General features: G+C 40.2%; 1 protein-coding gene across 11 annotated transcripts in view; it reads left to right on the top strand.

Annotated features, from left to right (window-relative positions):
• Positions 1 to 26,309, top strand: part of dmd (dystrophin) — a 1,835,475-nt gene that overhangs the window by 1,379,794 nt on the left and 429,372 nt on the right. For all 11 annotated transcript variants that reach the window (XM_059650343.1, XM_048540566.2, XM_048540567.2 and 8 more), the window contains one exon: positions 4,215 to 4,453. In XM_059650343.1, the coding sequence (XP_059506326.1) occupies positions 4,215 to 4,453 (239 nt within the window). The remainder of the gene's footprint in view (positions 1 to 4,214; positions 4,454 to 26,309) is intronic.

Genomic DNA, 26,309 nt, shown 5'->3' with positions numbered 1-26,309 from the left:
CTCATCTTATTACCATGCACAGACAATGTATGCTCCTTAAATATTTATGCACTAATTTGTATATTCTGCTATGGTATCATTCTGCAACAGTTAATCCTTTTACTTCTACACAGAAATAACTATTCCCTCCTTCCCTAGTCCTATTATCCAAAATAATTGCCAATGATGCTGTGTAGACTTGCACTCACTGCACTCCAGATGTCCTGCCCCTGGGATTTTTAAATTAGAGAAGCCAAGTATTTGAGTGACGCAATACCTCAAACACTCTCAAGTTGTCATAAGACAGACCCATGCGTAGACATTAAAAAATAAAGCACCATTTTCCAGAACTACCGTATTAATGTCCCATATTATTGTGTCCTTAGCATCCTCAAACGTCACACTGATGCTACTTGAAGCACAGAAATTCTGCTTGCACATCAACCAATTGTTGATCGGTTTCCAATCTTAGGCAGGCACAGCTGACCCAGGTTCTTGACTGGTACATCGGATTTGGGGGGATAAAGGGTATTCTTGATTTGTTAGTGATGTTGAATAAATGTGCCATTCGTGGCATCCTCTGTGCCATTTTTTTTTCCAATTCACTGGTCTGTACAGGACAAATCTGTCAGTAAAATATATCAGTTGTAGTGCTTTTTCATAGCTATAACCTTAAGCTATTGAGGTGAACAAATGCCAGGATATAACAATTTGCAAATAAATCTCTTGGAACTCCATCAATGCACTCTTTCTGAAGTTGTCAGAAGTACACATTTAAAGGAGATAAATTGTAGAAACTGCAACTGAGCTGACTTTACAGGTTTTCAATGTGAAAGCATTTTTCATTATGTTAAAAGCAAAATTTAGAAATGATACCTGGCATTGATTTAGACGGATGTTGTTGTTTTCTTCAACATTCCAATAGATACCTTGTTGACTGAATATGAATGAGCCTAAATGAGTCTGACTGACTTCTGTGGAATAGATATGAACATTGACTTATGTCAGAGAGGGAGTATTGGTTTATATTTTTCAATGTTCTCCTTAATTCACCAGAAATCTAGGGAATAATTCCACCGCTGCCAACAGTGTTTCCTAAACAGCATCCTTGGAATTTAAAATAAAGCCATTGAACAGGTTTTTTTTGAGCTGCTAACTGGCAAAATATTGTTTTTTTAGAAGTATTTAACTCCTATTAATTACCGGACCAAATGAATATTACAGACATCAAAGCAGGTGATCTTTGTAGTTCAGAGGATTTTGGTTAGAAGCTTAGTTCAGGATTAAGTAGAATCTGGAAATTAGAAGTTTCTTGTTTGGCTGGAAATGGTGGACTGTGATGGAAGTGAAACTCTCGGCTAAGAGAATGAACGTCAGTGCATTATGGACCAGACCAAATGCCATCAAAATATTCAGAAGATAGTCTAGACTCCAACGTTTTTTATTTTAAAGGTAAATATAAGGTGTTACATCCCAGATGCAATTCAGTTGGTCAAAAAAAAACTGGTTTTAAAGCAAAACAAATTTTATTCATCCACTGTTGTTAAAATACATCCCAAGAAAGAAGGAACACAAATAGGGGTTGCTGGAAGAGCCCAGCAGGTCTGGCAGCATCTGTGAAGAGAAATCAGAATTAACATTTCAGGTCCGATGGCCCTTCCTCAGAAAGAAGGTATTGGCTAACTTAACTCTATTAGAAAACATAATATAGAATATTAGATACAGTAACTATTACTAATTAACTATTCCAGCACAGTGTGCTTGGCAGGGACTGCCAGGAAGAAAGGAATATGGAGATTCAGGTGGGATCCATTTGATTACCAGGCTGAACCTTTGTCTGACTGTGCCAAGCATCATCTACATTGCCTTCCACGTTCATATGAATCACAAATGCACATTGAAAATAGAAGATAGCTGTAGCCACACCCTGAGTGTGTAAACAAAGTGATTGTTTTTCTATCTGTGCATGTGGGTTGTATTTGAGAGTGAAGTCAGCCTCTGCAAGGAGCAACTGCATTAATCATGAACTTTCACAGTGCAGCTTGAAGTCATCTGTAATCATCGTACCCTGCATTTGAAATGTATGCAGTGTGCAACTGTGTAGGACACAAATCTTGGTCACAAGCAATCCTAATCATGCTCATTGCAAGTGAAGATAGGACAGAAGCCATCGCAGGTTACCTAAAATGTGACACCTGCAGATCACAGTTCACAGATATAGTCCAGGATCTCATAAACTGTACAAGAGCAAATTATTCAACATGCTCTTATTATGAGATGCTAACTTTCTTGGCAGATATGTGAGAGTCAGGTTTGTGCTTAGACAAGGACAGGGTATCAGCATTCATACAGCACTTACAAATTTCAATGGCATTTGTGTGATTTAGCTGTGCTACATTTCATTGGAAGAAGATCCCCATGCCTCAGGTCCATGCAGAGACATTCCATTGCCTTCCTTGTCAGAATGCCTCATACCCCACTGTATGGAGGAGGAGGTTAAACTATCAAGGACTAGATAACTGACAAACATAGTTTCTGAGGGACAAGGGCTACCCTCTTCTACCATGGCTAATGACTCTTGTTGTGCAAACTTCTTCCTGAGGCTGGCCATAGATACAATGCAGCACATGTTCAAGTAGGGCCGTGGATGGAACAGACAGTAAGCCTGCTGATAAAGAAGTTCCAGTGTTTGGATAGGTCTGGGAGAACTTTGCAGTACATTATAGGCAAGGTGTGCTGCATTAGTCGTGCATCCTGTGCTTTGCACAACTGCAGCTGACAGGCAGGGGATGTGAAAAATTCTGACAAGCTGGGAGAGCAACAGCAATCTTCTGAAGATGAAGATGAGAACAGTGAGCAGGAAGAACATCCCATTCTGCATGACGCAGCATCAAGCACAACAAGCCAAACAGAACTTAATTGACAGCCAGCTCAATGGATGTGAGCAGGGAACAGTGATCGTACATGGACTGTAACTTTGTTGATCCAAAGGCAAGCAGTCTCAGTCTATTCCAAGAGGCAAATGAAGCATAGGCTTGTTTGTTTATTGCTTATTTTGGCTGTTGCTGAATAGAAGTGAATATTTTTAGCCATTTGATGGGACTTTCTATATGTGATGGGCCCACATTAAACAATAAGTGTGTACTGGGCTATGTTAGGCATAAGGGAATTAGCAGCAGTCTCTTTGCTAGAGTTTGAAGGATGCTATGAGGGTAAGAGTGGGTAACCTGTGTTGTTTTGTTCTTAGCTGCCAATAATGTTTGTATGTCCACTTGTATGTGCAATGAAGTGTTAGCCATATAACCTATGTACCTTGAGAAGCATTTGTTTTTGATTGATGTCCTACTGTGTACCCGGTGAAAGTCATCTACTGGCATACAGTGCAAGACTGGGTGCATGGCTGGGAGTTAAACCTTGTGCCAGTGCTAGAATCTCAGTAGGTTTTTAGCGGTGTTGAATACTTAACGTCACTGGTGAAAGGGAGCTTACGATGAGTGGGGCACACAGGGACATGGTACACCAGGCAATGAAGCGAGCTTCAGAAGAGACACCTGCATAGGCCTCAGAAAGGAAACCCTCCATGACGCAATATTGACACTGCTTGATTCTGGTGTAGTTCATCTCTCTTGGATATATACACAAAAGCCAAGAGACCTGTTGATTGTTTTCAGCATTTTCTCTCTTTATTTAAGAGTCAATTTCCTGCTTTAATGTCAAATACCTTGATTGTCTTTGAACTTGAGGGCCGAAAGCAGATTTTTCTATCATAAATGATCATCGTTCTGGAGTCATTTGTGAGCTCTTACAGAGCAGCTGCTGTTCTATATATAACCAGGCCCATATGGACATCATGAGCTCCTGTTATGATGCATAACAAAAAAAATCTGCTGTTAAAGTGTTCCTTTTTGACAGGTGATTGATTAATTTGCATGATGTTATTTTAGGATTCACTTTATTTCACTTTCAGTTTGTAATTTTGAGATACTAAAGTTGTCAAGTATACAAAAAGGGAAACAAGCATATGTTTGGTGTGAAATGTTTTCAGGAATTTTGATGAACTCTCGGTGGTTATATTTGTTTCTTCATAATATCCCACCATTGTAACCAATGTGTTTGGTCCAAGTAACTACGTTTGGAAGCCTGTATATGAAATAATCACATTTAATTTCAGTTATAGTTTAATGATCTTTTAAAATGTTTCTCATTGACTAACTTTAGTGATCATTTCTTTTCAGTTCCAACCACACAAGAAACAGTTACCGTGGTGACTGAGACCCTTGTTACCACGGATACTTCCATCACCAAGTTAGACATGCCTTCTTCTTTACTCATGGATGTTCCAGCTTTGGCTGACTTCAACAAGGCCTGGGTGGAGTTGACAGACTGGCTTTCATTACTGGATCGTGTGATCAAGTCTCAACTCGTGACAGTGGGAGATGTTGAGGAAATCAATGACATGATCGTAAAACAGAAGGTAGGTGCACAAACGTTTAGTGCTGAATTTCCTTTTGGCATAGCATGTGCTGATATGTTGTTGTCCAATCAATAAAAAAAGTAATTTAAAAGCACAGTGAACAATTTACATGGTAATTGAGTTGAAATGAATGTACTCGGTATATAGATACAATAGAACCCAGAACACCAGACAGGTTAAGTCTTTATAGCGCTTGACATCCAAGCCTGGCTTGGATAATTGTGGAGAATAGCTTTTAAATGTGTTAATGGCATGCTTGTAGTGGCCAATCATTCCTTAAGGTTCATCATTATGGATTTGCCTTGGTTACACTGCGAAATGGATTGCACCACAGGTGGGGCATGATATTTTTGTAAGCCACAATTATTGACGATGCTAAAATATAGGCTTGCTTTCTTCTCTGATACCAATGATTGTTATTTTTGGGATTAGCATTGTTTAAAGGCATCCTTGGCCAATATCTTCTTTATTGATGTTGAATTTCTTTAGCACATCTTGCTGACCTGCAGTTCCACTGACTGGTACAGTCAGCTGAGCATTGTTAAAGTGCATGTATGTTTAGTATATGTGACAGAACCTGTACGTATATGTTTCAGTCAGTGTCAGTTTCTTAACTGGAAGAAAACTTCTGATGGAATCAAAACTATTCGGTGAAATGCGTACTATTTTAAAAATAGCTTGCCTCACCACAAGTCAACCTCCTATTGAGCCTAAATTGTAAACTTTGCCACGAAGCGACTATTGCATTGGTTTCTCTAAGACCTGTGAGTGGCAATATACTGTTTGACTTTCTCCTTGCAAAGTAGCTGCAATCATATTTCTCAATCTCTGTGAATGTTGAGTGCTGCTTTCCCCTCCCTTTGGTATCCCAGCAAGTCTTCGAACATTTAACCACTGATTTTCTGCCTTTTGGTTTCCAGCATTTACTAGTGGTAATAGAAATGACTGGAATTGCCCAGTTTAGGCGATTGATATATGAAAGCAAAAGGTAGATTTTTTTGGGGGATGGTAACTCTTCAGAACATTGAGTTCTCATTTCAGGTGTTTTCCTAACTATGTCTTGCAAATGTTTGTGCAATTCCAAAAATAACAGAAACAATTCCAACCCCAGATTTTGGTTCCCTTGTCAATTTCCTTTTCCTCTCTGCACGAAAATCTCCCTTGAGCAAGAGCAAAACAGAGTCAGGTACCTTCACTAATAATTTCACGCTTCATGTAAAGAAAATACCCAAGAGTGCAGTTTTAATTTTTAGTTTAACAATATCAGTATAATTAAATTGAGTGAGCTAAATCTCTCAAATCCTTTTATTTCACACTGTTCTGTTGCAAATACAATGAATTGTGAAGTGTATTAGCCTGTTTTGTTTAGAACTTGGGTTTAAAATACCTGAGGATTCAGCACACTGTAGAGAAAGGTAATACATCATAAGAACTGGATGGTATATTTGATAATACTCAAAGAAGCTGCCATTACTGTTTAGGGCACCTGTTTTCTATTTGTGCATCTGCTGAATTTTTTTTTTGCAAAATAGCTAAAGCTGTGCTTTAAGAAACAACAAGAAATCCTTGTGATATACCTCCAAAATATAAAAAAAATCAGTGCGCTTCACAGGAACATTATAAAACATTAATGACACTGAGACTTAGCAAGAAACATTGGGCTGAATATTCCTTGGGTTGAGGAAGCAGGATGGGAAATGGATAGCTCTGCAATTTTATCCTAATGGCTCGCAAGATCCTGCTTCTGACATATCTCCAGGGAAGCTGCCTTGAACGTGGAGAAGGTCGATAGCTATCCACCCATTAGAGGTGAGTAGCCACTTGGACCGATTAAAGTGTCTACTAAGTGCATTCAGACTTCAGCTAATTTTCAGAGTGTTAGGCACTCTGTTTCCAGGTGGAAACCAGCCAGGGTCCTGTTGTTGACAATTTCAGCAATGTGTTCGAGACCCAGAAGTAAAAATCCAGGTCACATGACCACAAGCTTCATCAATGAGTGCATCTACAGGAGTGTCTTAAAACTGAGAGGCAAGATAGAGGGTCTGAGAAGTAAAAATTTAAACTATATATAGCACGTTGTTAAGGAAATTGGAAATCACAATAAGGATAGTTAGTATTCTTCATTTTTCTGATGTGAAAATTATGGACACCGGGTGTCTGGTCAATAAGACATTCTTAAAAAACTTCTAGGTGCTGAGAAAAAGTTCCAGGCCCGGCTAAATTGGGAAGAGTTGCAGAAGGCAGAAAATCAGTGGTTAAATGTTCGAAGACTTGCTGGGATACCAAAGGGAGGGGAAAGCAGCACTCAACATTCACAGAGATTGAGAAATATGATTGCAGCTACTTTGCAAGGAGAAAGTCAGACAGTATATTGCCACTGACAGGTCTGTAGAGGTCTTAATGACTGGTACCTCCACACACAGCAGATGTCCTTTAATATGCGTAAGGTAACTTTAGAAGAGAAACCATAGCATGGTGGCTGCAGTGGTGCATTTAAGGAACATGGAGGAGGACCACAGAAAATGGACAGTGGAAGAAGAAATAGGAAACGGGAGGGGTGATGTTGTGATGTAGTATAAGGAATAATCTGTTTGAAAAGGAACTTTACAATGATTTGAACATAGGCTGAGGACTGATTTGCAGGAAGATGCATTGACCATTTAGCAACCAGCCAATCCTGAGCCCATCCAGCAATTGCATCTTTCATCAAATGGATTTGCAATTTTTGAATGTCATTTTCAGTGGCTCGCATTACAGAATAACAGTGCAGACTGAGTAGGCAGCTATTGAGCACTCGCCACATTCCACCGCACCGCCCCAACCGGCCTGCCCACCTTTCCATCCCACCTTTGTGTCTTTCACAAGTAATGCACCCACGTTTGCAAAGGTCTTGAAACATTTGATGAAATAGGGCAGCTTTCAATTGTAAACTTTTTTGTTTCACAATCAAATTAAAAAAATTCCACCTGGTGAACACAATCTCACTTCTTTGCTTCAAAAATAGTTGGGGGGAAAAAACTGCATGCTCTGTAAATTTGGTGGGATTTGAATTTTGGATTTTGTCATTAGCTTTCTTACTTATTCAGCTTCTAACCACTGTGACCGAGCTTCTGACATTCAGCTTCCCCTAGTTCAATGGCTATGGCTCATTAGCAATTGCAGCTCAGCCACACATCTCTGTTCCTGTTTATTTTCTTTCATGGGATGTGGGTATTACTGGTTGGATCTGCATTAATTATGAGAAGCTGTATGATGTGGGAGCTGTCTGATCCCATTGTGAACGGCAGTGATCACATCTGCAGGAAGTGTTGGTTGCTGGAAGAACTCCGGATCAGAGTATATGATCTAGAATCTGAGCTACAAACTCTGTGGCACTTCCGGGAGGGGGAGAGTTACCTGGACACTTTGTTTCAGGAGGCAGTCACACCCGGTAGATTAGATAACTCAAATTCAGAAAGTGTTCCGGGACAAGGTGTGACTGTAAGTGAGGCAGCCAGGGGATTCAGAGTTCAGGAGTGCAGGAGCCTCAGCCCTTGACCTTGACCAACAGGTATGAGATTCTTGCTCCCTGTATGGATGAGGAAAGGGATTGTGGGACAGGATGAGCCAGCTGACCACGGCACCGTGGTGCCGAAGGCCATTCAAGAGCGGGGAGCAAAAAGACAGGTAGTTGTTATAGGGGATTCTATTATTAGGGGGACAGATAGTATCCTATGCAAGCCGGATCGGGAGTCTCGCAAGGTGTGTTGCCTGCCCAGTACCGGGGTGCGGGACATCTCCGACTGGGTTGAAAGGATATTGGAGCGGGAGGGGGAGGATCCTGTTGTTGTGGTCCACGTTGTGACGAACAACATTGACAAAGCTAGGGTCGAGGACCTGTTCAGGGATTATGAAGCACTAGGAAAGAAATTGAAGTACAGGTCCTCAAGGGTCATAATCTCCAGATTACTGCCAGAGCCACGTGCTAATTGGCACAGGGAAAAGAAAGTTAGGGAAGTAAACACGTGGCTAAGGGATTGGTGTGGGAAAGAGGGATTCCATTTCATGGGACATTGGCATCAGGTTTAGAACCAGGGGGATTTGTACCGTTGGGACGGTCTCCACCTGAACGGATCTGGAACCAGTGTTGTAGCGAAAAGGATAAATAGGGTGGTCAGTAGGACTTTAAACTTCTGAGTCGGGGGCAAGGGAAAGTGAAAGAGACAGGGAGTATGGAGTTAAATGGAAAGATAAGCAACAGGATAGCATGTGTACAGGTGGATTTAAGCTCGAGGCAGACTAGGAATACAGCAAAAAGGAAGGATAGCTTAAGACATCTTGGGATTTCCAACCTCTCTAATAATGATAAGAAAGTTAGCATTAAGGCACTTTATCTAAATGCTTGAAGTATTCGCAAAAAAGTAAATGAATTAACGGCACAAATCCTCTTGAATGATTATGATGTGGTAGTGTGTATATATATCCTGCTCCCATCACAGAGACATGGTTGCAGGGAGTTCAGGACTGGCAGTTAAACATCCAAGGATTCACAACATATCGAAAAGACAGGGAGGTGGGCAGAGGGGGTGGGGTTGCCTTGTTAGTTAAAAATGAAAGTAAATCTACGGCACTGAATGACATAGGGTCAGAAGATGTGGAGTCCGTGTGGGTGGAATTGAGGAACCACAAAGGCAAAAAAACTATAATGGGAGTTATGTACAGACCTCCTGACAGTGATCAGGACCAGGGGCGCAAGATGCACCGAGAAATAGATAGGGCATGTCAAAAAGGCAAGGTCATGGTGATCGTGGGGGACTTCAGTATGCAGGTGGATTGGGTGAAGAATGTTGCCGGTGGATCCAAAGAAAGAGAATTCATGGAATGTTACAGGATGGCTTTTTGGAACAGCTTGTGATGGAGCCCACTAGGGAGCAGGCTATTCTGGACTTAGTGCTATGTAATGAGCCAGACTTTATAAAAGACCTTAAAGTAAGGGAACACTTAGGAGGCAGTGATCATAATATGGTAGAGTTCAGTTTGCAGTTTGAAAGAGAGAAGGCAAAATCGGATGTAATGGTATTACAGTTAAATAAAGGTAATTACAGGGGCATGAGAGAGGAATCGATGAAAATCGACTGGAAGCAGAGCCTAGCAGGGAAGACAGTAGACCAACAATGGCAGGAGTTTCTGGGTGTAATTGAGGACACAGTACAGAGGTTCATCCCAACAAAAAGAAAGATTATCCGGGGTGGGATTAGACAGCCATGGCTGACAAAGGAAGTCAGGAAATATATCAAAGAAAAAGAGACAACCTGCAAAGTGGCCAAGAGCACTGGGAAATCAGAAGATTGGGAAGGCTACAAAAACAAACAGAGGATAACAAAGAGAGCAATAAGGAAGGAGAGGATCAAATATGAAGGTAGGCTAGCTATTAATATTAGAAATGATAGCAAAAGCTTCTTTCAATGCATAAGAAACAAATGAAAGGCAAAAGTAGATATTGGGCCGCTCCAAATTGATGCTGGAAGGCTCGTGATGGGAGATGAGGAAATAGCTGAAGAACTTAATAAGCACTTTGCGTCAGTCTTCACAGTGGAAGACATGAGTAGTATGTCAACAATTAGGGAGAGCCAGGGGGCAGAGTTGAGTATGGTAGGCATTACAAAAGAAAAAGTGCTAGAAAAGCTAAAAGGTCTAAAAATTAATAAATCTCCTGGTCCCGATGGGCTACATCCTAGAGTTCTGAGGGAGGTGGCTGAGGAAATAGTAGAGGCTTTGGACATGATCTGTCAAAAGTCACTGGAGTCAGGGAAAGTGCCAGATGTTCGGAAAATTGCTGTTGTAATCCCCTTGTTTAAGAAAGGATCAAGGCAAAAATGGAAAATTATAGGCCAATTAGCCTAACCTCGGTAGTTGGTAAAATTCTAGAATCCATTGTCAAGGATGAGATTTCTAAATTCCTGGAAGTGCAGTGTCAGATGAGAACAAGTCAGCATGGATTTAGTAAGGGGAGGTCGTGCCTGACAAACCTGTTAGAATTCTTTGAAGAGGTAACAAGTATGATAGACCAGGGAAACCCAGTAGATGTTATCTATCTAGACTTCCAAAAGCCCTTTGATACGGTGCCTCACGGGAGGCTGCTGAGCAAGGTGAGGGCCCATGGTGTTCGAGGTGAACTATTGGCTTGGATTGAGGATTGGCTGTCTGACAGAAGGCAGAGAGTTGGGATAAAAGGCTCTTTTTCGGAATGGCAACCAGTGAGAAGTGGTGTCCCGCGGGGTTCAGTGTTGGGGCCACAGCTGTTCGCCTTATATATTAATGATCTGGATGAAGGGACTGGAGGTATTCTGGTGAAGTTTACCGATGATACAAAGATAGGTGGACAGGCAGGTAGTACTGAGGAAGTGGGGAGGCTGCAGAAAGATTTAGACAGTTCAGGAGAGTGGTCCAGGAAATGGCTGATGAAATTCAACGTGAGTAAATGTGAGGTTTTGCACTTTGGAAAAAAGAATACAGGCGTGGACTATTTTCTAAATGGTGAGAAAATTCACAAAGCAGAAGTATAAAGGGATCTGGGAGTGTTGGTCCAGGATTCTCTAAAGGTTAACTTGCAGGTAGAGTCCATAATTAAGAAAGCGAATGTAATGTTGTCGTTTATCTCAAGAGGGTTGGAATATAAAAGCAGCGATGTGCTTCTGAGGCTTTATAAAGCTCTAGTTAGGCATCCATTTAGAATACTGTGTCCAATTTTGGGCCCCAAACCTCAGGAAGGACATACTAGCCCTGGAGTGCGTCCAGCAGAGATTCACACGGATGATCCCTGGAATGGTAGGTTTAACAGATGATGAACAGCTAAGGATCCTGGGATTGTACTCATTAGAGTTTAGAAGGTTGAGGGGAGCTCTGATAGAAACTTACAAGATAATGTATGGTTTAGAAGGGGTGGATGCTAGGAAGTTGTTTCCGTTAGGCAGGGAGACTACGGCCTGTGGGCACAGCCTTAAAATTAGAGGGGGTAAATTTAAAACTGAAATGAGACGACATTTCATCAGCCAGAGAGTGGTGGGCTTGTAGAATTCATTGCCACGGAGTGCACTGGAGGCTGGGATGTTGGATGCGTTCAAGACAGAGATTGACAAATTCTTGATCTCAGAAGGAATCAAGGGCTACGGGGAGAGTGCAGGGAAGTGGAGTTGAAATGCCCGTCAGCCATGATTTAAATGGCGGAGTGGACTTGATGGGCCGAATGGCCTTACTTCCTATGTCTTATGTTCTTCTGGTCTCATGGTCTTACGATTGTGGTGAGGCACTTTCTTGAAACTCTGCAGTCCATGTAGCCAATAGGTAACCGAAGGCAGTGATGATAATTGAGCAAATGATTTTCCGATGGCCTGTGGATAAACTAAGTACATATCCTATCCTCCTCCCCTTTGCCAACCAATCCTACCTCTGGCTAAGTGCGGAATTAGAAAGAAAGCTGCTGCTATCCTCAGAATGAATGAGGCCATCCTAACTCAACCCTGGGATGTGGACATTGATCCTTATCTAAATTTGGAAAGGACGTTGAGATATGGCATATGGACCGGACTGTGTAATATTAATACACCTTCAAAACTCTCAGCCGGTGTCCTTTTTTTAAATTTACCTGTATCCACCTTGTGAAAAATATACACAAAATTATTTTGGAATGCAATCGATCCCAAAGTATTTTGCGTAAAGAAGAAAATTCATTGAAAATGATGGGACCCTTATGATGAAACTAAGAAGGTGAAGGAAAGTAAAACCCAAGAGACAGGCATGAGTCTGCAGACAAGACTAATAAACAATCCAGCACTCAGTCCTGTCAAGTGGGGATAATATACATAAGGAGGCTTGCCGCAGCTCTACTTGTATTCTGGAAGTGCGGTACATCTGCAATGATGTGTAGAAGACTATTGCTAGATTTGACAACTGGTTACCGCATGGTAGTGGTAAATGTGCATGTAGCAGATGGCAGTACTTTAAGTCAGCTTTTCTGTTCCATGCAAAGGATAATACAGAAATGGTTGGTGTCACCTTGGCAGTCCAGCCATTCAGGAAACAGCGGCTGTTCATTGCCTTCGGATGCCTTTTATCATGCCAAACAACTGATTTTAAGGTCTACTTTAATTGAGATACTTCTAAGCAAGCATTCAACAATAGCATCAGTCAGGTATTTATGTATTGTATATTACTGAAGCTGCCAGGGTCTTAAACTATCGCCAAGATGATCTTTGTTTGCCTCTGAAGCAGCTTTTGATGTGTGGGTACTTGGCAAATGACCACAGAAAACTTTTCATCCTCGTCCAAACACATCAAAGAGAGGCAAATTTACAGTGGCAAATCAAATGAGGCAAGAATAGTGCTGAGGACACAATAAATAATTCACAGTTAGCACAGAAACATTGTATGTGCAATTTACAAAATGACTAAAATGTTTCTTAAGTCCCTTTCAAAATACCTACACTGCGAAGCATTTCTGACAACTACAATTGCAAGCACATGAGGAGAACTTCTGGTTTACAATGCAGACCAGTGGACCCACCCATTCCCATTAGTGCCCAATGATTTTGCCAAGGAGCCCAATTAAAATTGTGGTCAGCGTACCTTGGGGATGAAATGATGCAGCACCACTGAGTGATAGGACAGTGTGGAGATTTGAAAAAATGTATGCGTGTCAGGGAGGTTTTCACCTCTCTCTCTGGCTGGCATGGGTGGAATGACTCCTTGCTCACCTGCACCATTCAGGACTTGCGGTCATAGCCATTTCCCGGCGTTCACATTGGATCGCTGTCAGAATCCAAATTGAGGCCTGCCTCAAAACTGTTTGCTAGACTGTCATTAAATCTGCTCCAAATTTAATCTCTGTGCAACATATGGAATGGTGCAAAAATGAAAATCAACCTCCTATAATCTCACTCTCTAAGGAAGCAGAAAATGGCATATAAATCGAACATACTGATAAGTAAGGGCATGCCTGTTTGATATTGTGAGATCTACACAGTTTGTCATATCGCCTGCTCTGCTGGCCTGAAAAGTTATTGCAAGAATGGCTGCCTGCAGGTGAGCATGCATTCATACAATTTACAGTACAATACTTTAGTGCCATACAGTCGAGAACACTTTGATGTACAGATCCAGAGTACATCTGTCCAGTGCTATAATGTCAGTTGCCCAATTTCGGGTTAAGGTAAGACTTGACCCCTGTGGTTTCAGGGTAGGTGTGACTGAGCTCCTGGAAATTGGTGATCAGTGTTTAAAACGTGAACTTGTTCTTTTCAGTATGGGAATTGATGGGTTGTTTCAATCCTAATTTACATTCAAAGAAATAATCCCATTTAATCTGATAGAATTTGGAGTATAATTTAAAAATTCATTGGTAATTTATTTATGTAAAATGATGATAATAATGTGAAACCTCCTCATGAATTTGCCTGCTGATGATAATGCTACTTTCAAAAGCTACTTATTGAACTGATATTTCTGACATCTGTGATGCAGAGATACAGCAATGCCATGGAACTGATAGAATAACTGTTGGAATTGGGAAATATGGAAGAATGCTTCATGTTAAATCATGTAAAGTACACATGTTCAGAAGGAAGATGTACATAAATCGAGTGATCCATCTTACAAACTTATTGCATAGAGTGAAATAATTCAAAATATAAATTTTCAAGAGTCCATCTTCACCTTTGTTAAAAGTTGACACAGTCTTATCAAAGTTATGTTGCATTATATTTTGGAGTCAGAACAACACCATATCAGTTTGGTGCCACTAACAGTAGCAATACTCCCACTATCGTTTCCTGATCGCTTTGTCTGGATTCCTCATAGGCCATTGAACTCTAATTGGAATACTTTCCACCATGGATCCCATTGATCTGCAGGAAACTGATAGCACTCTCTAAGTATGTTATAGAAATGAGAATGTTTTCAGGCTGATTGCACATTGTCACTCTCTCAATTTGTACTGAGCTACAAGGTAAACACAGGACGTGAATATTGATGAAAGGAGACATGAAGTTGAAGCTTTTCATCTTGCACATACCAGGACAAGAAAGCAACAACCTTGTAAATGAAACACCAGTTTGTGCAGCAAGTGAACATCGATTGATTGGATTTTTTTTCAGTATGGAGATGCAACAGGGACTATTAACTTTCAATCTTAGTTCATAGACCAGGCATGTTGACTTGGATTGGTCAGGATGTTACCACGAAAAAGCAGCAGAGATTGTCAGTTTCCATGATCCTTTTTCCTCTTCCACTGTGTAAAAGGTACAATGTATGTCAAGAGATAATGGGAACTGCAGATGGGCTATGGTCTGTTTGTTAATAAATGTGGCATCTATCATGTACAACTACGTCTCACGACCAGCCCAATTGATGACCAACAATTGGTTTTCAGTGTAATTCTTGACACAATTTAGATTACTTAACACATGTTGTCCAGTAGCAGAATTACATTTGATGGTGGACGTGGTGTTCTTTGGCTTGCCAGCATGAGCTGGTTGACCATGAGAAGCACACTGCCCACTGCACCTGGACAACTGGATGTTTTGTTTGATTCAGTCTGCCAGCCACAGGGAGGTACAGTCAATTTACCTGACATAAAAACCATATTATGTTATATCCTTTACTTTGAGACTGTAGACTGAAGAAAGGAAGAGGTTGCTTTAAACCAAGGAATCTATGCAAAATATTGTCTGAAATTTAAAGAAATCGTGTTCACTGATGCACATTCCAAGCTGTATACAAAATACCCTCTTCCTGGGACAGTGAGAGTAAATGCAGACAGTTCTGAGATGGGGGGTAATTTTTTGGCAACAAAATTTTGATTGGCCAGGTGACCATCATGTCTAAGGTCTGTGCAGCAGAGAATTCTACCCTGAAAAAAGAAAGTATCACAAATCTCTCTCAACGTCTTTCTCCTGTGTGAAGGTACCAGCAAGTCTCCAGTAACAGCTAGCTGACTTCTATTAATTTTTCTGTGCTAAAACCCCATGGAATGAATAGTAAAATGCCTTCAGAGACATTGAAAGGATAAATTCTCAACTAATTTTGATTCTGTGGGTGTGGGATTTGAGCATGTTTATTTTCAAGATTCCATTGGTGGCACAGCCTAATAAAGAATCGGTTTATACTGAATCCTCAAACGACCCAGGTAGGCTCTTTGCGTTGGATGCATATATAAGCAGCCAAGTACAAGTTTGCACATCAGTGGGACAGAGATTAGAATACTGAAGTTTAGAATTTTAAGGAATACAGCAGAGGAAGGATTGAGGTGTTTATTTGCTTTTGCCTGAACAAAGTATCTGGTGAGTCATTTCTTGACTCTAGGGTGGCACGGTTGCTCAGTGATTAGCACTACTGCCTCACAGTGCCAGGGACTCAGTTCGATTCCACCCTTGGGCCGTGTCAGCATGGGTTTCCTCCGGATGCTCTGGTTTCCTCCTAAAGTCCAAAGATATGCAGGTTAGGCGGTATGGCCATTCTGAATTGCCCATAGTGTCCAGGTATCTGCAGACTAGGTGGGTTTGCCATGGGAAATGCAGGGTTACCCTGAAAAAAGAAAGTATCACAAATCTCTCTCAACGTCTTTCTCCTGTGTGAAGGTACCAGCAAGTCTCCAGTAACAGCTAGCTGACTTCTATTAATTTTTCTGTGCTAAAACCCCATGGAATGAATAGTAAAATGCCTTCAGAGACATTGAAAGGATAAATGCTCAACTAATTTTGATTCTGTGGGTGTGGGTGTGTTGGATTGGATTGGGGTGTGAATCTTGGTTAGATGTTCTTTGGAGGGTTGGTGTGAACTCAATGGGCCAAATGGCCTGCTTCCACACCATGAGGATTCTGTGATTATTGAGTAAAAGTAAGGTCTTCAGTTTATGTTTCAGTCTCGCATTAAATTTCTCTGCTTTTTGTTTTCAAATTCTGTGTTGCTACTGGTGTGTATGGGAAAGAATGACACTGAAATGTAGAGTGGAGATTTATGTCTAAACAGCAGAGATGCTCGAGTGATTAAGTAAAATAAAATATGTGAGATGGCAGGTTGGATGGTGGGCTATATCTGCAACATGTGGGAGCTCCTGGATACCGGCAGAGCAAGTGTTTGCAGCTTAAGTAACTTTGGATTCGAGTTGAGGAGCTAGATCCAAGCTGCAGACTTGTGCCACTTCAAGGGGGAGGAAAATTACCTGAAGGTGGCCATACTCCTTAAATTAGGTGATTCAAACTTAGTTTGTGATCAAGGATTGGAGAGGAGGAACTTGGGACAGGAAAAAAAACAGTGCTAACAGGCTAGATTTGGATAGGATGTTTATTCTTATGGAAGAATCTACATCTAGGTGGCACTGTTTAAAAATTTAAATGATCCAGGTGAGGCACCAATAACGACCCAAGGAGCAACTCTCATGGGACCTCAATCCCTGTAATTGTCCAAGAGTTGCAAGGTTCTTGCAAGCTGTGTGCACAAGCGAGGAGACTGCAGAGAGGATGGCCAAATCGGTCCTGACACTGCGGTAGCAGTGGTTCATCAGGTAGGAGAAGGGAATAGGAAGCTAGTAGTGGTACAGGATAGTATAACTCTGGATATGGACACTATTCTCTACAGTCAAGAGCCATAGACCTGAAGGTGCCAGGATTAGTGACATTTCCTTTGTATTAGGGAGGAATGTAGAGTGAGAAGGGAGAGATTTTGTTGTCACTATCAATGTCAATGTGAATGGCTTCCAAAGGAATAGGAAGGGAACTCTGTTGAGCTTTTAGGAGCTAAATGCAAATCATCCAAGGTAATTACCTCTGGATTACTGCCTATTCCGTGACAGCCTGACATTGGGTAATTAAAGTCAAGAAGTTAAATGTGTAGCCCTGAGATCAGTGTCCGAAGAATGGTTTTCCTTTTGTGATTAGTTCACCAGTACCATTGTAGAAGAAAGATTTCCCAATGGAATGGACTTCATTTGAACCATTCTGCATTGAATGTCCTGGTAAATTTAATATCTAGGACTGTGAGGTCTTTAAATGAACTAGAAGGGTTGTGGGGGTGCCTTTGTGAGTAGGGAAACAAATCAAAACAGAATGGCGCCATTGCAGTGCATCTATTTCGATGATGATACCCTGACAGTTCATAAAGAGAGAGGATATATAATCATATAAAAACAGCAGCAAATAGGGTTAAAGAGTTAAATGATTAATAGGTGAAATTAATAGCTCTTCACTTAAATGTGTTGTATTCAGGACAAATTAAATGAATTAGCAATGCTAAGAGATTAATAGCCATTGTGAAGTCATGGTTACATGGGGATCAAAGCTGGAAATTAAATATTTAGGGACAAGTGAATTTTCAACAGGAAAAATGAAAAGGTGGTAAGGCAACTTTGGTGTGCAATGGAATAAGTACAACAACAAGAAGTGGTTTTGTATTGGATGATATAGAATCCATATAGATGGAGGTAAGAAATTATAAGACACTGATGGAAAGGGTCTATGGGCCCCCTAAACAGTCGCTGTTCCATCAAATAGAAAACGAATCAAAAGGTAATGAGGAAATGTCAGTGCATTAATCATGGAAGGCTATAAACTAATTGCAGAAGTAACCATGTGGAAGAATTAATACAGTGTATTTGGGGCAGTTTTCTAGCAGAATATATTGTAGATCCAACCAGGGTTCAGGCTATTTTGATCTGTGTAATGAGGCTGGTTTAATAACAGTTCTCGGAGTAAACGATCCCCTCGGTAGCAGTGAAGGTAAAATGGCGGTAAATTAGCATTCAATTATAGAGGGAGAAGCTTGGGTCAAAAACAACAGTGCTGACAGGGTAGGTGGCTGTAGGATTTTACTTCTGATGGAAGAATCTGTACTTAGGGACCACTGTTTAAAAATCAGGGGTCACTAATTTTAAAGAAGACATTACCCCAAAAAAAAGCCTTTGGAACTCTATCCCAGAAAAAGGCAGTGGAAGCGGTTTTTTAAAAAAAATATTTTTAAGGCAAAGGAACCCCAATTCTCATCGCACAAGGAGTTGAAAGGTTACTTGAGACAGGCAAAAATGTGGATTTGAATTTACAATCAGAAGAGCTATGATCTTATTGAATGGCAGGCCAGCCTGTAGGGGCTGAATGGCCGATTCCTGCTCAAATTCACATGTGCAGAAAGTAATTAAAGAGCCAGTTGAATGATAAAAATTAACATAAGGGCATAGGAATACAAAGGAGCTCAAGGTACGTTACTGCTGTACAGAGCTCTGTTGGATCCCATCTCAAATATGCACTCATATATGGGCACTGTTCCTCAGGAAGGGCATGTTGGCTTTGGTTAGAGTACAATATAGATTTTTAAGTTTCAAACCTGGGAAGAGAGAGGTTAAATTATAAGAATGAGATAATAGATTTGTATTTCATTGCAGACAAGAGAAGTAGGGGTTAACTAGATAAGGTGTTTAATGTGATTTAAAGATATTGATGAGGTGAAACACTTTATTCTGTTGTTTCAAGCTATGTCAATGATGTATAAACCTTAAAATTAGAAATGGGTGACACCACAAAGCACTTCCTCACATATAAGTGTAGTTGAAATCTGTTCTCTCTTCCTCTACCATGGGCATGAAGCTCAGACAAATTCCTAATAGTGTTAAATTTTCTACAACGATACAAGGCTCCATTGAAACAGTGGACTAAACAGCACAATTCAGCAATACAGCACATTGTTTAAATACATTGCTATCTTCCTAATCACAGCACCATTGTTGTGTAGAATGGAACAGGCTCCACCTGTTGGAGTTGATTATGCTCCAGTTATCTAATTCTAGATGAATCAAACTGAGCGCTCATATACTTGCCGCCAACACTCGCACACAGCTGTCAGCTCACTTTCAAAATTATTTTACCATTTATACTATAGACATTTGCCCGGAGCACTAAGCTTATTTAATGTTCCATGAAAGGCTGAGTCATTTCTGTCTCACTCTCAGTTAAAAAGAAAAAAGAATCCCCAGTACTTGTATCATCCTATATCAACTTGTTTTATAGCTCTAAAACCAGCTACATTTACGAAGCATTCTTTTATGCCAAGTGAGATTTAAACCAGATACATGAAAATATATATTTTACAAAACAAGTCAACAGCATTCCTGTGACTAAAGGTTTCAAAATTGTTTGCTTTGTAGCTTGTTAACTGGATAAAATAGAACACTAATGATTGGATGAGATTAGGTTGACAGTTATAGTTTTCGCTATGATTACATACGCCACAGAGATTCTCCGTGAGATGGATGCCTTGAAATTTATTAATGAAATTGCTCTCTCCCCCAGCCAATGTAATGGTAATTTCACTATGGAAGATTATTGAATTTGAATTGCATAAAAATCTTAATTAAATAAAACTAGCCTAATGGCTCCCACTGTTGACTGTCGTAGAAACCCATCTCATTCATCAATGATATATTAGGAAGGGAAATCTGACATCCTAACCTCGTTTGTGATTGACTTTGGACTGGGTAATGGTCCACATCCCATGAACAACTCCTTAAAAAAAACTATGAACAATACTAAGGCATCTCAGATGTACAGAGTACTCGGCTTAATGAATTTATTGTACATTACATACACTTGACTGATGGACAGAAAGCACTACACTGACTCTATTACATAGAAACACAGGAGCAGAAGCAGGCCATTCAGCCCATCTTGTCTTCTCAGCCATTCAGTAAGATACTATTGTGATCTCATGTAGCTGTCTTAAAAATACAGTACACGTCTGTCTACTCTGGAATCTATGCTGTAATGATACAACAGGGCATTATAAATAAGGGTTTCAAAAGTAGATGATTGAAAACAGGAGTAGAAACAGGCAATAGTGCAGACTTGGAAGCAAGCAGTCCTTGTGATGGAGAGGAAATGGACCCTCACAATAGAAAAAGCTGTTAATTTATCTGATAAAACCTTTTCGGGAAGGAAACATGAAATCAAGTTAAAACTGAAGACTCAAGCTGCTGGAAATCTGAAATAAAAACAAAAAATACTGAAAATATCGCGTCTGTTCGGAGGAACAAGTTGATGGTCCTTCATGTGAAATGTGTCATTTTATATCCAACCACCATTAAACCCGGACTGGACTTTGCTATGAAAAAGAAAGTGAATGCTAACTGTATTGAGAGTCATTGTGCCATCGGAACTGCAACCTCTGGAGTCTGTAGAAGCACTGAACAACGTTTAAGTACAAAGATTGCGGTTAATGAATGAGGGTTGCAGCAGTAGAACATAGAACATAGAACATAGAACAGTACAGCACAGAACAGGCCCTTCAGCCCACAATGTTGTGCCGACCATTGATCCTCATGTATGCACCCTCAAATTTCTGTGACCATATACAGGTCCAGCAGTCTCTTAAATGACCCCAATGACCTTGCTTCCACAACTGCTGCTGGCAACGCATTCCATGCTCTCACAACTCTCTGTGTAAAGAAACTGCCTCTGACATCCCCTCGATACTTTCCACCAACCAGCTTAAAACTATGACCCCTCGTGCTAGCCATTTCTGCCCTGGGAAATAGTCTCTGGCTATCAACTCTATCTATGCCTCTCAGCAGTAGATGAGCTGAGACAAGGCTGAAATTGTGCACTGTTATAGAGGTGGGAAAAACTGCCTGAGTGTGTTTGATAGTACTTCAGGATCAAGCATTGACACTAAGGTTACAAACTGACTATCAATTCCATCTTAGACTACACCACCCAGAGGGATGAGGTCAGTTGTTGGGGATTGGTGTGGGGACTGAAAATGTCAAGCTTTCTGATTTATAACTTGGGGAAAACTTCTCCTCAGTTCTGGATATCTGTCTGATATTTTAACAATCCTGGAGGATTTGAAAGAGGTAGATTAGATTTGATCTTGTTCAATTCTGATTTGTGAATTACAAGGTGAAAACCCAACTCTCTTCAATTGATCCAGCTGATATAAGTATCTGAGCTCATGCATTGAATGTATGAGACCTGTGATGGTCCAAGGTCTATGAATTTATGTACATGTGAAAACCCTGATGCATAGTGAAGGTATAAATTAATAATACTAAGAATGTTACACGCTGCTGTGCTAAATACCATCATAATTCATTGTGTGAAGATAAACTTGGCATGACTATTATATGGCAAATGGGCTGCTAATATTTATTTGTTACCAGGTAATACCCGTCCCTAATAGTTTACAATGCCAGAATACCACAGGCATTTTAGCACCACCTCCTCAGCAGCTACGTGAGATCCGCAGAGCAGTAACATTGAAATGACCTTGAATGTTCTTGAAATAGTTGCTATTTCCCTATAATTTTAAACTGTAAAATATTTGTAAATGGGCTGAAAAGCAGCTAAAAATCTCACTCTGAAACTATCAAAAATGTGACTCCCTGCAGGCTAAAGCAAAAGTACTTCTAACGGGTCTGCAAAGGGCAGTAATTGCTTACAAGGTTCCCGTTTTACACAGACTTTCTGAAGCCATCAGGGAAGACAGTGACCCCTATTAATCTAGTTATTATTTAGGATGCTTTTTATATGGCACTTGGGAGTTTCTCAACAATGGGATATTGCACAGTAGCCATTACCTATCAGGGTAAATCATTTGAGCCTCCTCACTCCTTCTGAAATAAAGATATGGTGAGGTTGTTTTAGCCTTATGCACATGAGAGTATAATCTGTACTCAGTCATAATTCTAAAATATCTTTACTATATTTCTCACCTGAAAAGACAAAAAAAATCCCAACATAGAGTATTACAGAGCAGATTGAATGCTAGCTGCCTTTTGAGTACTCCTGTTGGAATTTGCAGTCTGATCTAAATGGAAAGCCTACATGAATCACCAGAAATCAAAACAGAATGTATAAAATGTAGTTACTTAAATTTCAAGCTGTTGAGAGTGCACAGATGTAGGCACTCACTGCTTGGTTCATGAGATGAGTGAGAAAAAGTTGCCTTATTATGCCTGATGGTTTTATTGAATGAAACTTGATGATGAGTGTTACAGACTATTTAGTTGATGTTTTATTCAAACTTCTACTGATTAAATTAAGCACATTAGAAATCTCTACAGTATAGACACAACAAAAATCTTTTGCTTGTCGATTGTAGTCATGAAATATGAAAGATTACTTTGTGCATATTGAACAATATATTTAAAAGCATTCAGTTTACATGAAGGTCTGTTGAATAAACATAATGTATTGAGGTAGCACCGAGCCACATAGACTAGGAACGTTTGAATTTGCATTCGCAGATTCTAATTGATGGGTAACATAAAAGATAACCAGGGCTCTTTCTCCTGATTGTTCGACACATATTGATGTCAGCCTGGTTGCGATGATTCCACAGTCGGATAACTTGATCCCAATCTTGATCAGCATCCAAGAAGGGGGATGTCATGTTATCATCTTTGCAGTGATGTCTGCGACAGATCAATGTGCAAATCGGCCAATTTGTCACTTGACCACTAGCTACATGCTTTCCGCACTGCAGCACTCGAGGCGCAGACTGTATCTGGAGATTACATTGTATTGGGAGTCATAGAGTTTAGCAGCACAGAAAGAGGTCCTTAGCCTATCGTGTCTATGCTGGTCATTAAACATCCATCGATTTCAATCCCATTTTTCAGCACTCCGACTGAAACCTCTATGCTATAATGTTTCATGTACCCGATATAAATAGTTCTAAAATGTCTTGAGGGTTTCTGTCACTACCACCCTTCTAAGCAGTGAGCTCCAGATACGCAAAACCCAGCTATCTCCTCTAAAACTCCTGCTTCTTACATTAAAATCATGCCCCCTTGGTGATGGAGACCTCTATTAAGGTGAAAGGTCTCTCCCTATCGAGGCAATCTTTACTCCCTCAGAACTTTGTATGCCTCAATCAGATCCCTCCTCAGCCTTCTGTTCGCTAAGGAAAGCAATCACAGCAAAATTCAAAACAGGAACTTGCTATGTCTCTCTACCAATGCTGCCAGACCTCTGAGCTTCTCAAGCATTTCTATTTTTGTTTCAATCTAAACAAAATACCAAACCAGATGAGGAAGTGTTGGGCGAGGTGATCAAAAGAATTATCAAACAGGTGGCTTTAAAGATTGTGTTAAATGAAAACGGAAGACAGGGTGATGTAGAGGTGTTAAGAAGAGTTCCTGGGTTTAAGACTGAAGCAGTTGAAGGTTCAGCCATCAATGACGGAGCAAGTGAAATCAGGGATTGATGCAAGACCAGATTTGAATGAGCATTAACATCCTTTGTAGCTGGAAGTTCCAGAAAAATATGTTTGTGTATTGTGTGCTGGCTTTTTTGCTGTGGTCTCACGAACTCTACCACTGCTGTAACTTACTTCCACAAGGTTGTAGCAGCCATTGAACACATTCGCTGTATTTGAATTTTGAATGAGTTACCCCACAATAATTCACCAAGGGAAGAAATGAATATGATTAATTAAAGTCTTAAGTGATCATGTTAGAAATGACTAGAGAATTTATCTATTGTAATAAGTAGGATTCGTACATATAATTCATTTATTCCTATTCAAGTCAGATTATTGGATTATATAAAAGTAAATTAACACATGCAGGCAATGTTGAAACACTGATGTAAAAGGCACACGTAATCTTGCAAAAGTGCAATAACCTTTGAAAAGTCGATGACCCCACACCAAATCAAGTACCACCAGACAAAAATATGTGGAGCCCAAAACTGTGAGGATAGCACAGGATCGAGACAGGAGATAGAGCAGCATCTGGGGAGATAGGGCAAGTAGTTAAGATGAGGGAAGTTAAACACCCTTGCCATTTCATGAAATGCCATGAACAAGGCATTTGTTTAACACAGACCATTTCAGACTTTGAGTAATGTATTGTCTGCATGACTTAGAATGTATAACTATCTGAGATTTCCTGCTGAAGGAAAAGTTCTACTTTGGACTTACGTTGAAATTGATCACTTGCATTGTGTTGGGAAGACAAGGGTCATAACTGTGCCTGAGAATCCTGAGATTTTGTATTGTAATTTTACACAACACAAGGAGTATGGGATCAAGGATTCCCTTTTAGAATTGAGAATTGATAATAGATATTTTTTAAAAGTTTACAATAATGGCTTGCACTGCAATCGGGAAGTGAAGTTGAGTAGTCAACAGTTTAGCAGAAAGAGAGTCAACGGAGAAGAAATAGGTCTTTGAATGAGATAAGTTGAATTGAAGCATGAGAGAAACCAGAAAAAGGTTTCAGGACTAAGGCAATGGGAAACTTGTGAAACTCGAGGGACTTCGACCTGTCAGACTTGCATACAAACCTTATATGTCTTTCTGACTCACTGTCTGAACCAGCTAAACTCACAGGGAGTTAAATGATCTGTCATTTCATTTGCAACCTATTCTTTGACTTCAGAAATGATATCTGTGCAGACGTCCAGTATAAATGTAAGGCTTCATTTCAATCTTCTGATCTGTTTTAATGAGAATATTTTGCCAATTTAATATTCAGAGACACCTATTCGGATTGTGAAATCACAGCTGTATAAACAATGTTAAATGGTGCAGTAAACCAGAAAATTATGGGACATATAGTATGTGAAGCTTGCAAGACAAATAAAGCCTTCCAGATATTTGGTTATCTTCAAAGATACAGAGGGACAAATCAGATTGTGGTTGCATTGAAATGCTATGATGTTGTTAAAGTAATATATTGACTTTTTTAAAAATCATGTCATACAGCATATTGGGTATTACGAGGAAGCAGAGAATTACTTTGTTCATTGTCCAGTGAAAGTTTGAAATACACCGTTGATGTTATGAATGTGTGATGTATCTTTTGCCCTCAAGGAGAACATCACTTAATCTCCTATTGAATAGAGAATGCCTTGTTGCCTAAGATTAACAGGGAGAAGTAATAGAGTTTAATATTTCAGTAGCAAAGCATGCAAAGCCACATAAGTTAGAATGGAGCATAGTGGGAAATGGCAGAGAATGTTTAAATATGTCCACTCCAACTCTTTCAACAGACTTTGCATTTTTTATTCCCTTGGGTCTGTTGTTCGTAGATAGATGACAGGTTTCTTTTGGAGCCTTTCCAATGTCATATCCTATGAATGTTGGCTGTCATTAGTCTGTATCATGTATTCCCACAAGGAATAAAAAAATCCCATTAATTTTTTAAAAACTCAACATATTCATGAGCTTTAGCTTCCACCTCCACAACATGGTGATTTGGTTTGAGTGAGCTTGTTATGGTGGTGATAAATAATAAACTAGACTGAAACATCAGACAGATTGGGATCTTCTGGTCAGATGCATTTATCTCAGTGTTATTATTTCACATGGAGTGAAGTGTTTTTCTGAAAATTCAATGAAGTTTCCATTTCATGTAACATTTACATTGGAAACTGCATACTTTGCACATTGGATTTGACAGATCTTACGGCTAATTCAAATTAGTTTAGAGCTATGTTAAAATCTATTAACTCTGTCCCTGTTGTACCATCTACAAGATGCACTGCAGAAATTCACCAAAGATCCTCAGACAGCACCTTCCAAAACCATGACTGCTTCCATCTGGAAGGACAAGGGCAGCAGACAAATGGGAACCCCACCACCTCCAAGTTCCCATCCAAGTCACTCACCATCCTGACGCAGAAATAGATCGCTGTTCCTTCACTGTTGCTGGATCAAAATCCTGGAATTCCCTCCCTCAGGGCATTATGGATCTACCTACATCACATGGACTGCAGCAGTTCAAAAGGCAGCTCACCACCACCTTTTCAAGGGATGGACAATAAATGCTGTCCCATCCAGTGTTGCCCTCATTCCACAAGTGAATAAAAAAACACAGGTTTATTGAGGTGCA

Source organism: Stegostoma tigrinum, chromosome 12, assembly GCF_030684315.1.
Source record: "Stegostoma tigrinum isolate sSteTig4 chromosome 12, sSteTig4.hap1, whole genome shotgun sequence".
NCBI lineage: Eukaryota > Metazoa > Chordata > Chondrichthyes > Orectolobiformes > Stegostomatidae > Stegostoma > Stegostoma tigrinum.
Note: the sequence above shows the minus strand (reverse complement) of the source record. Positions and strands in the feature narration are given on the sequence as shown.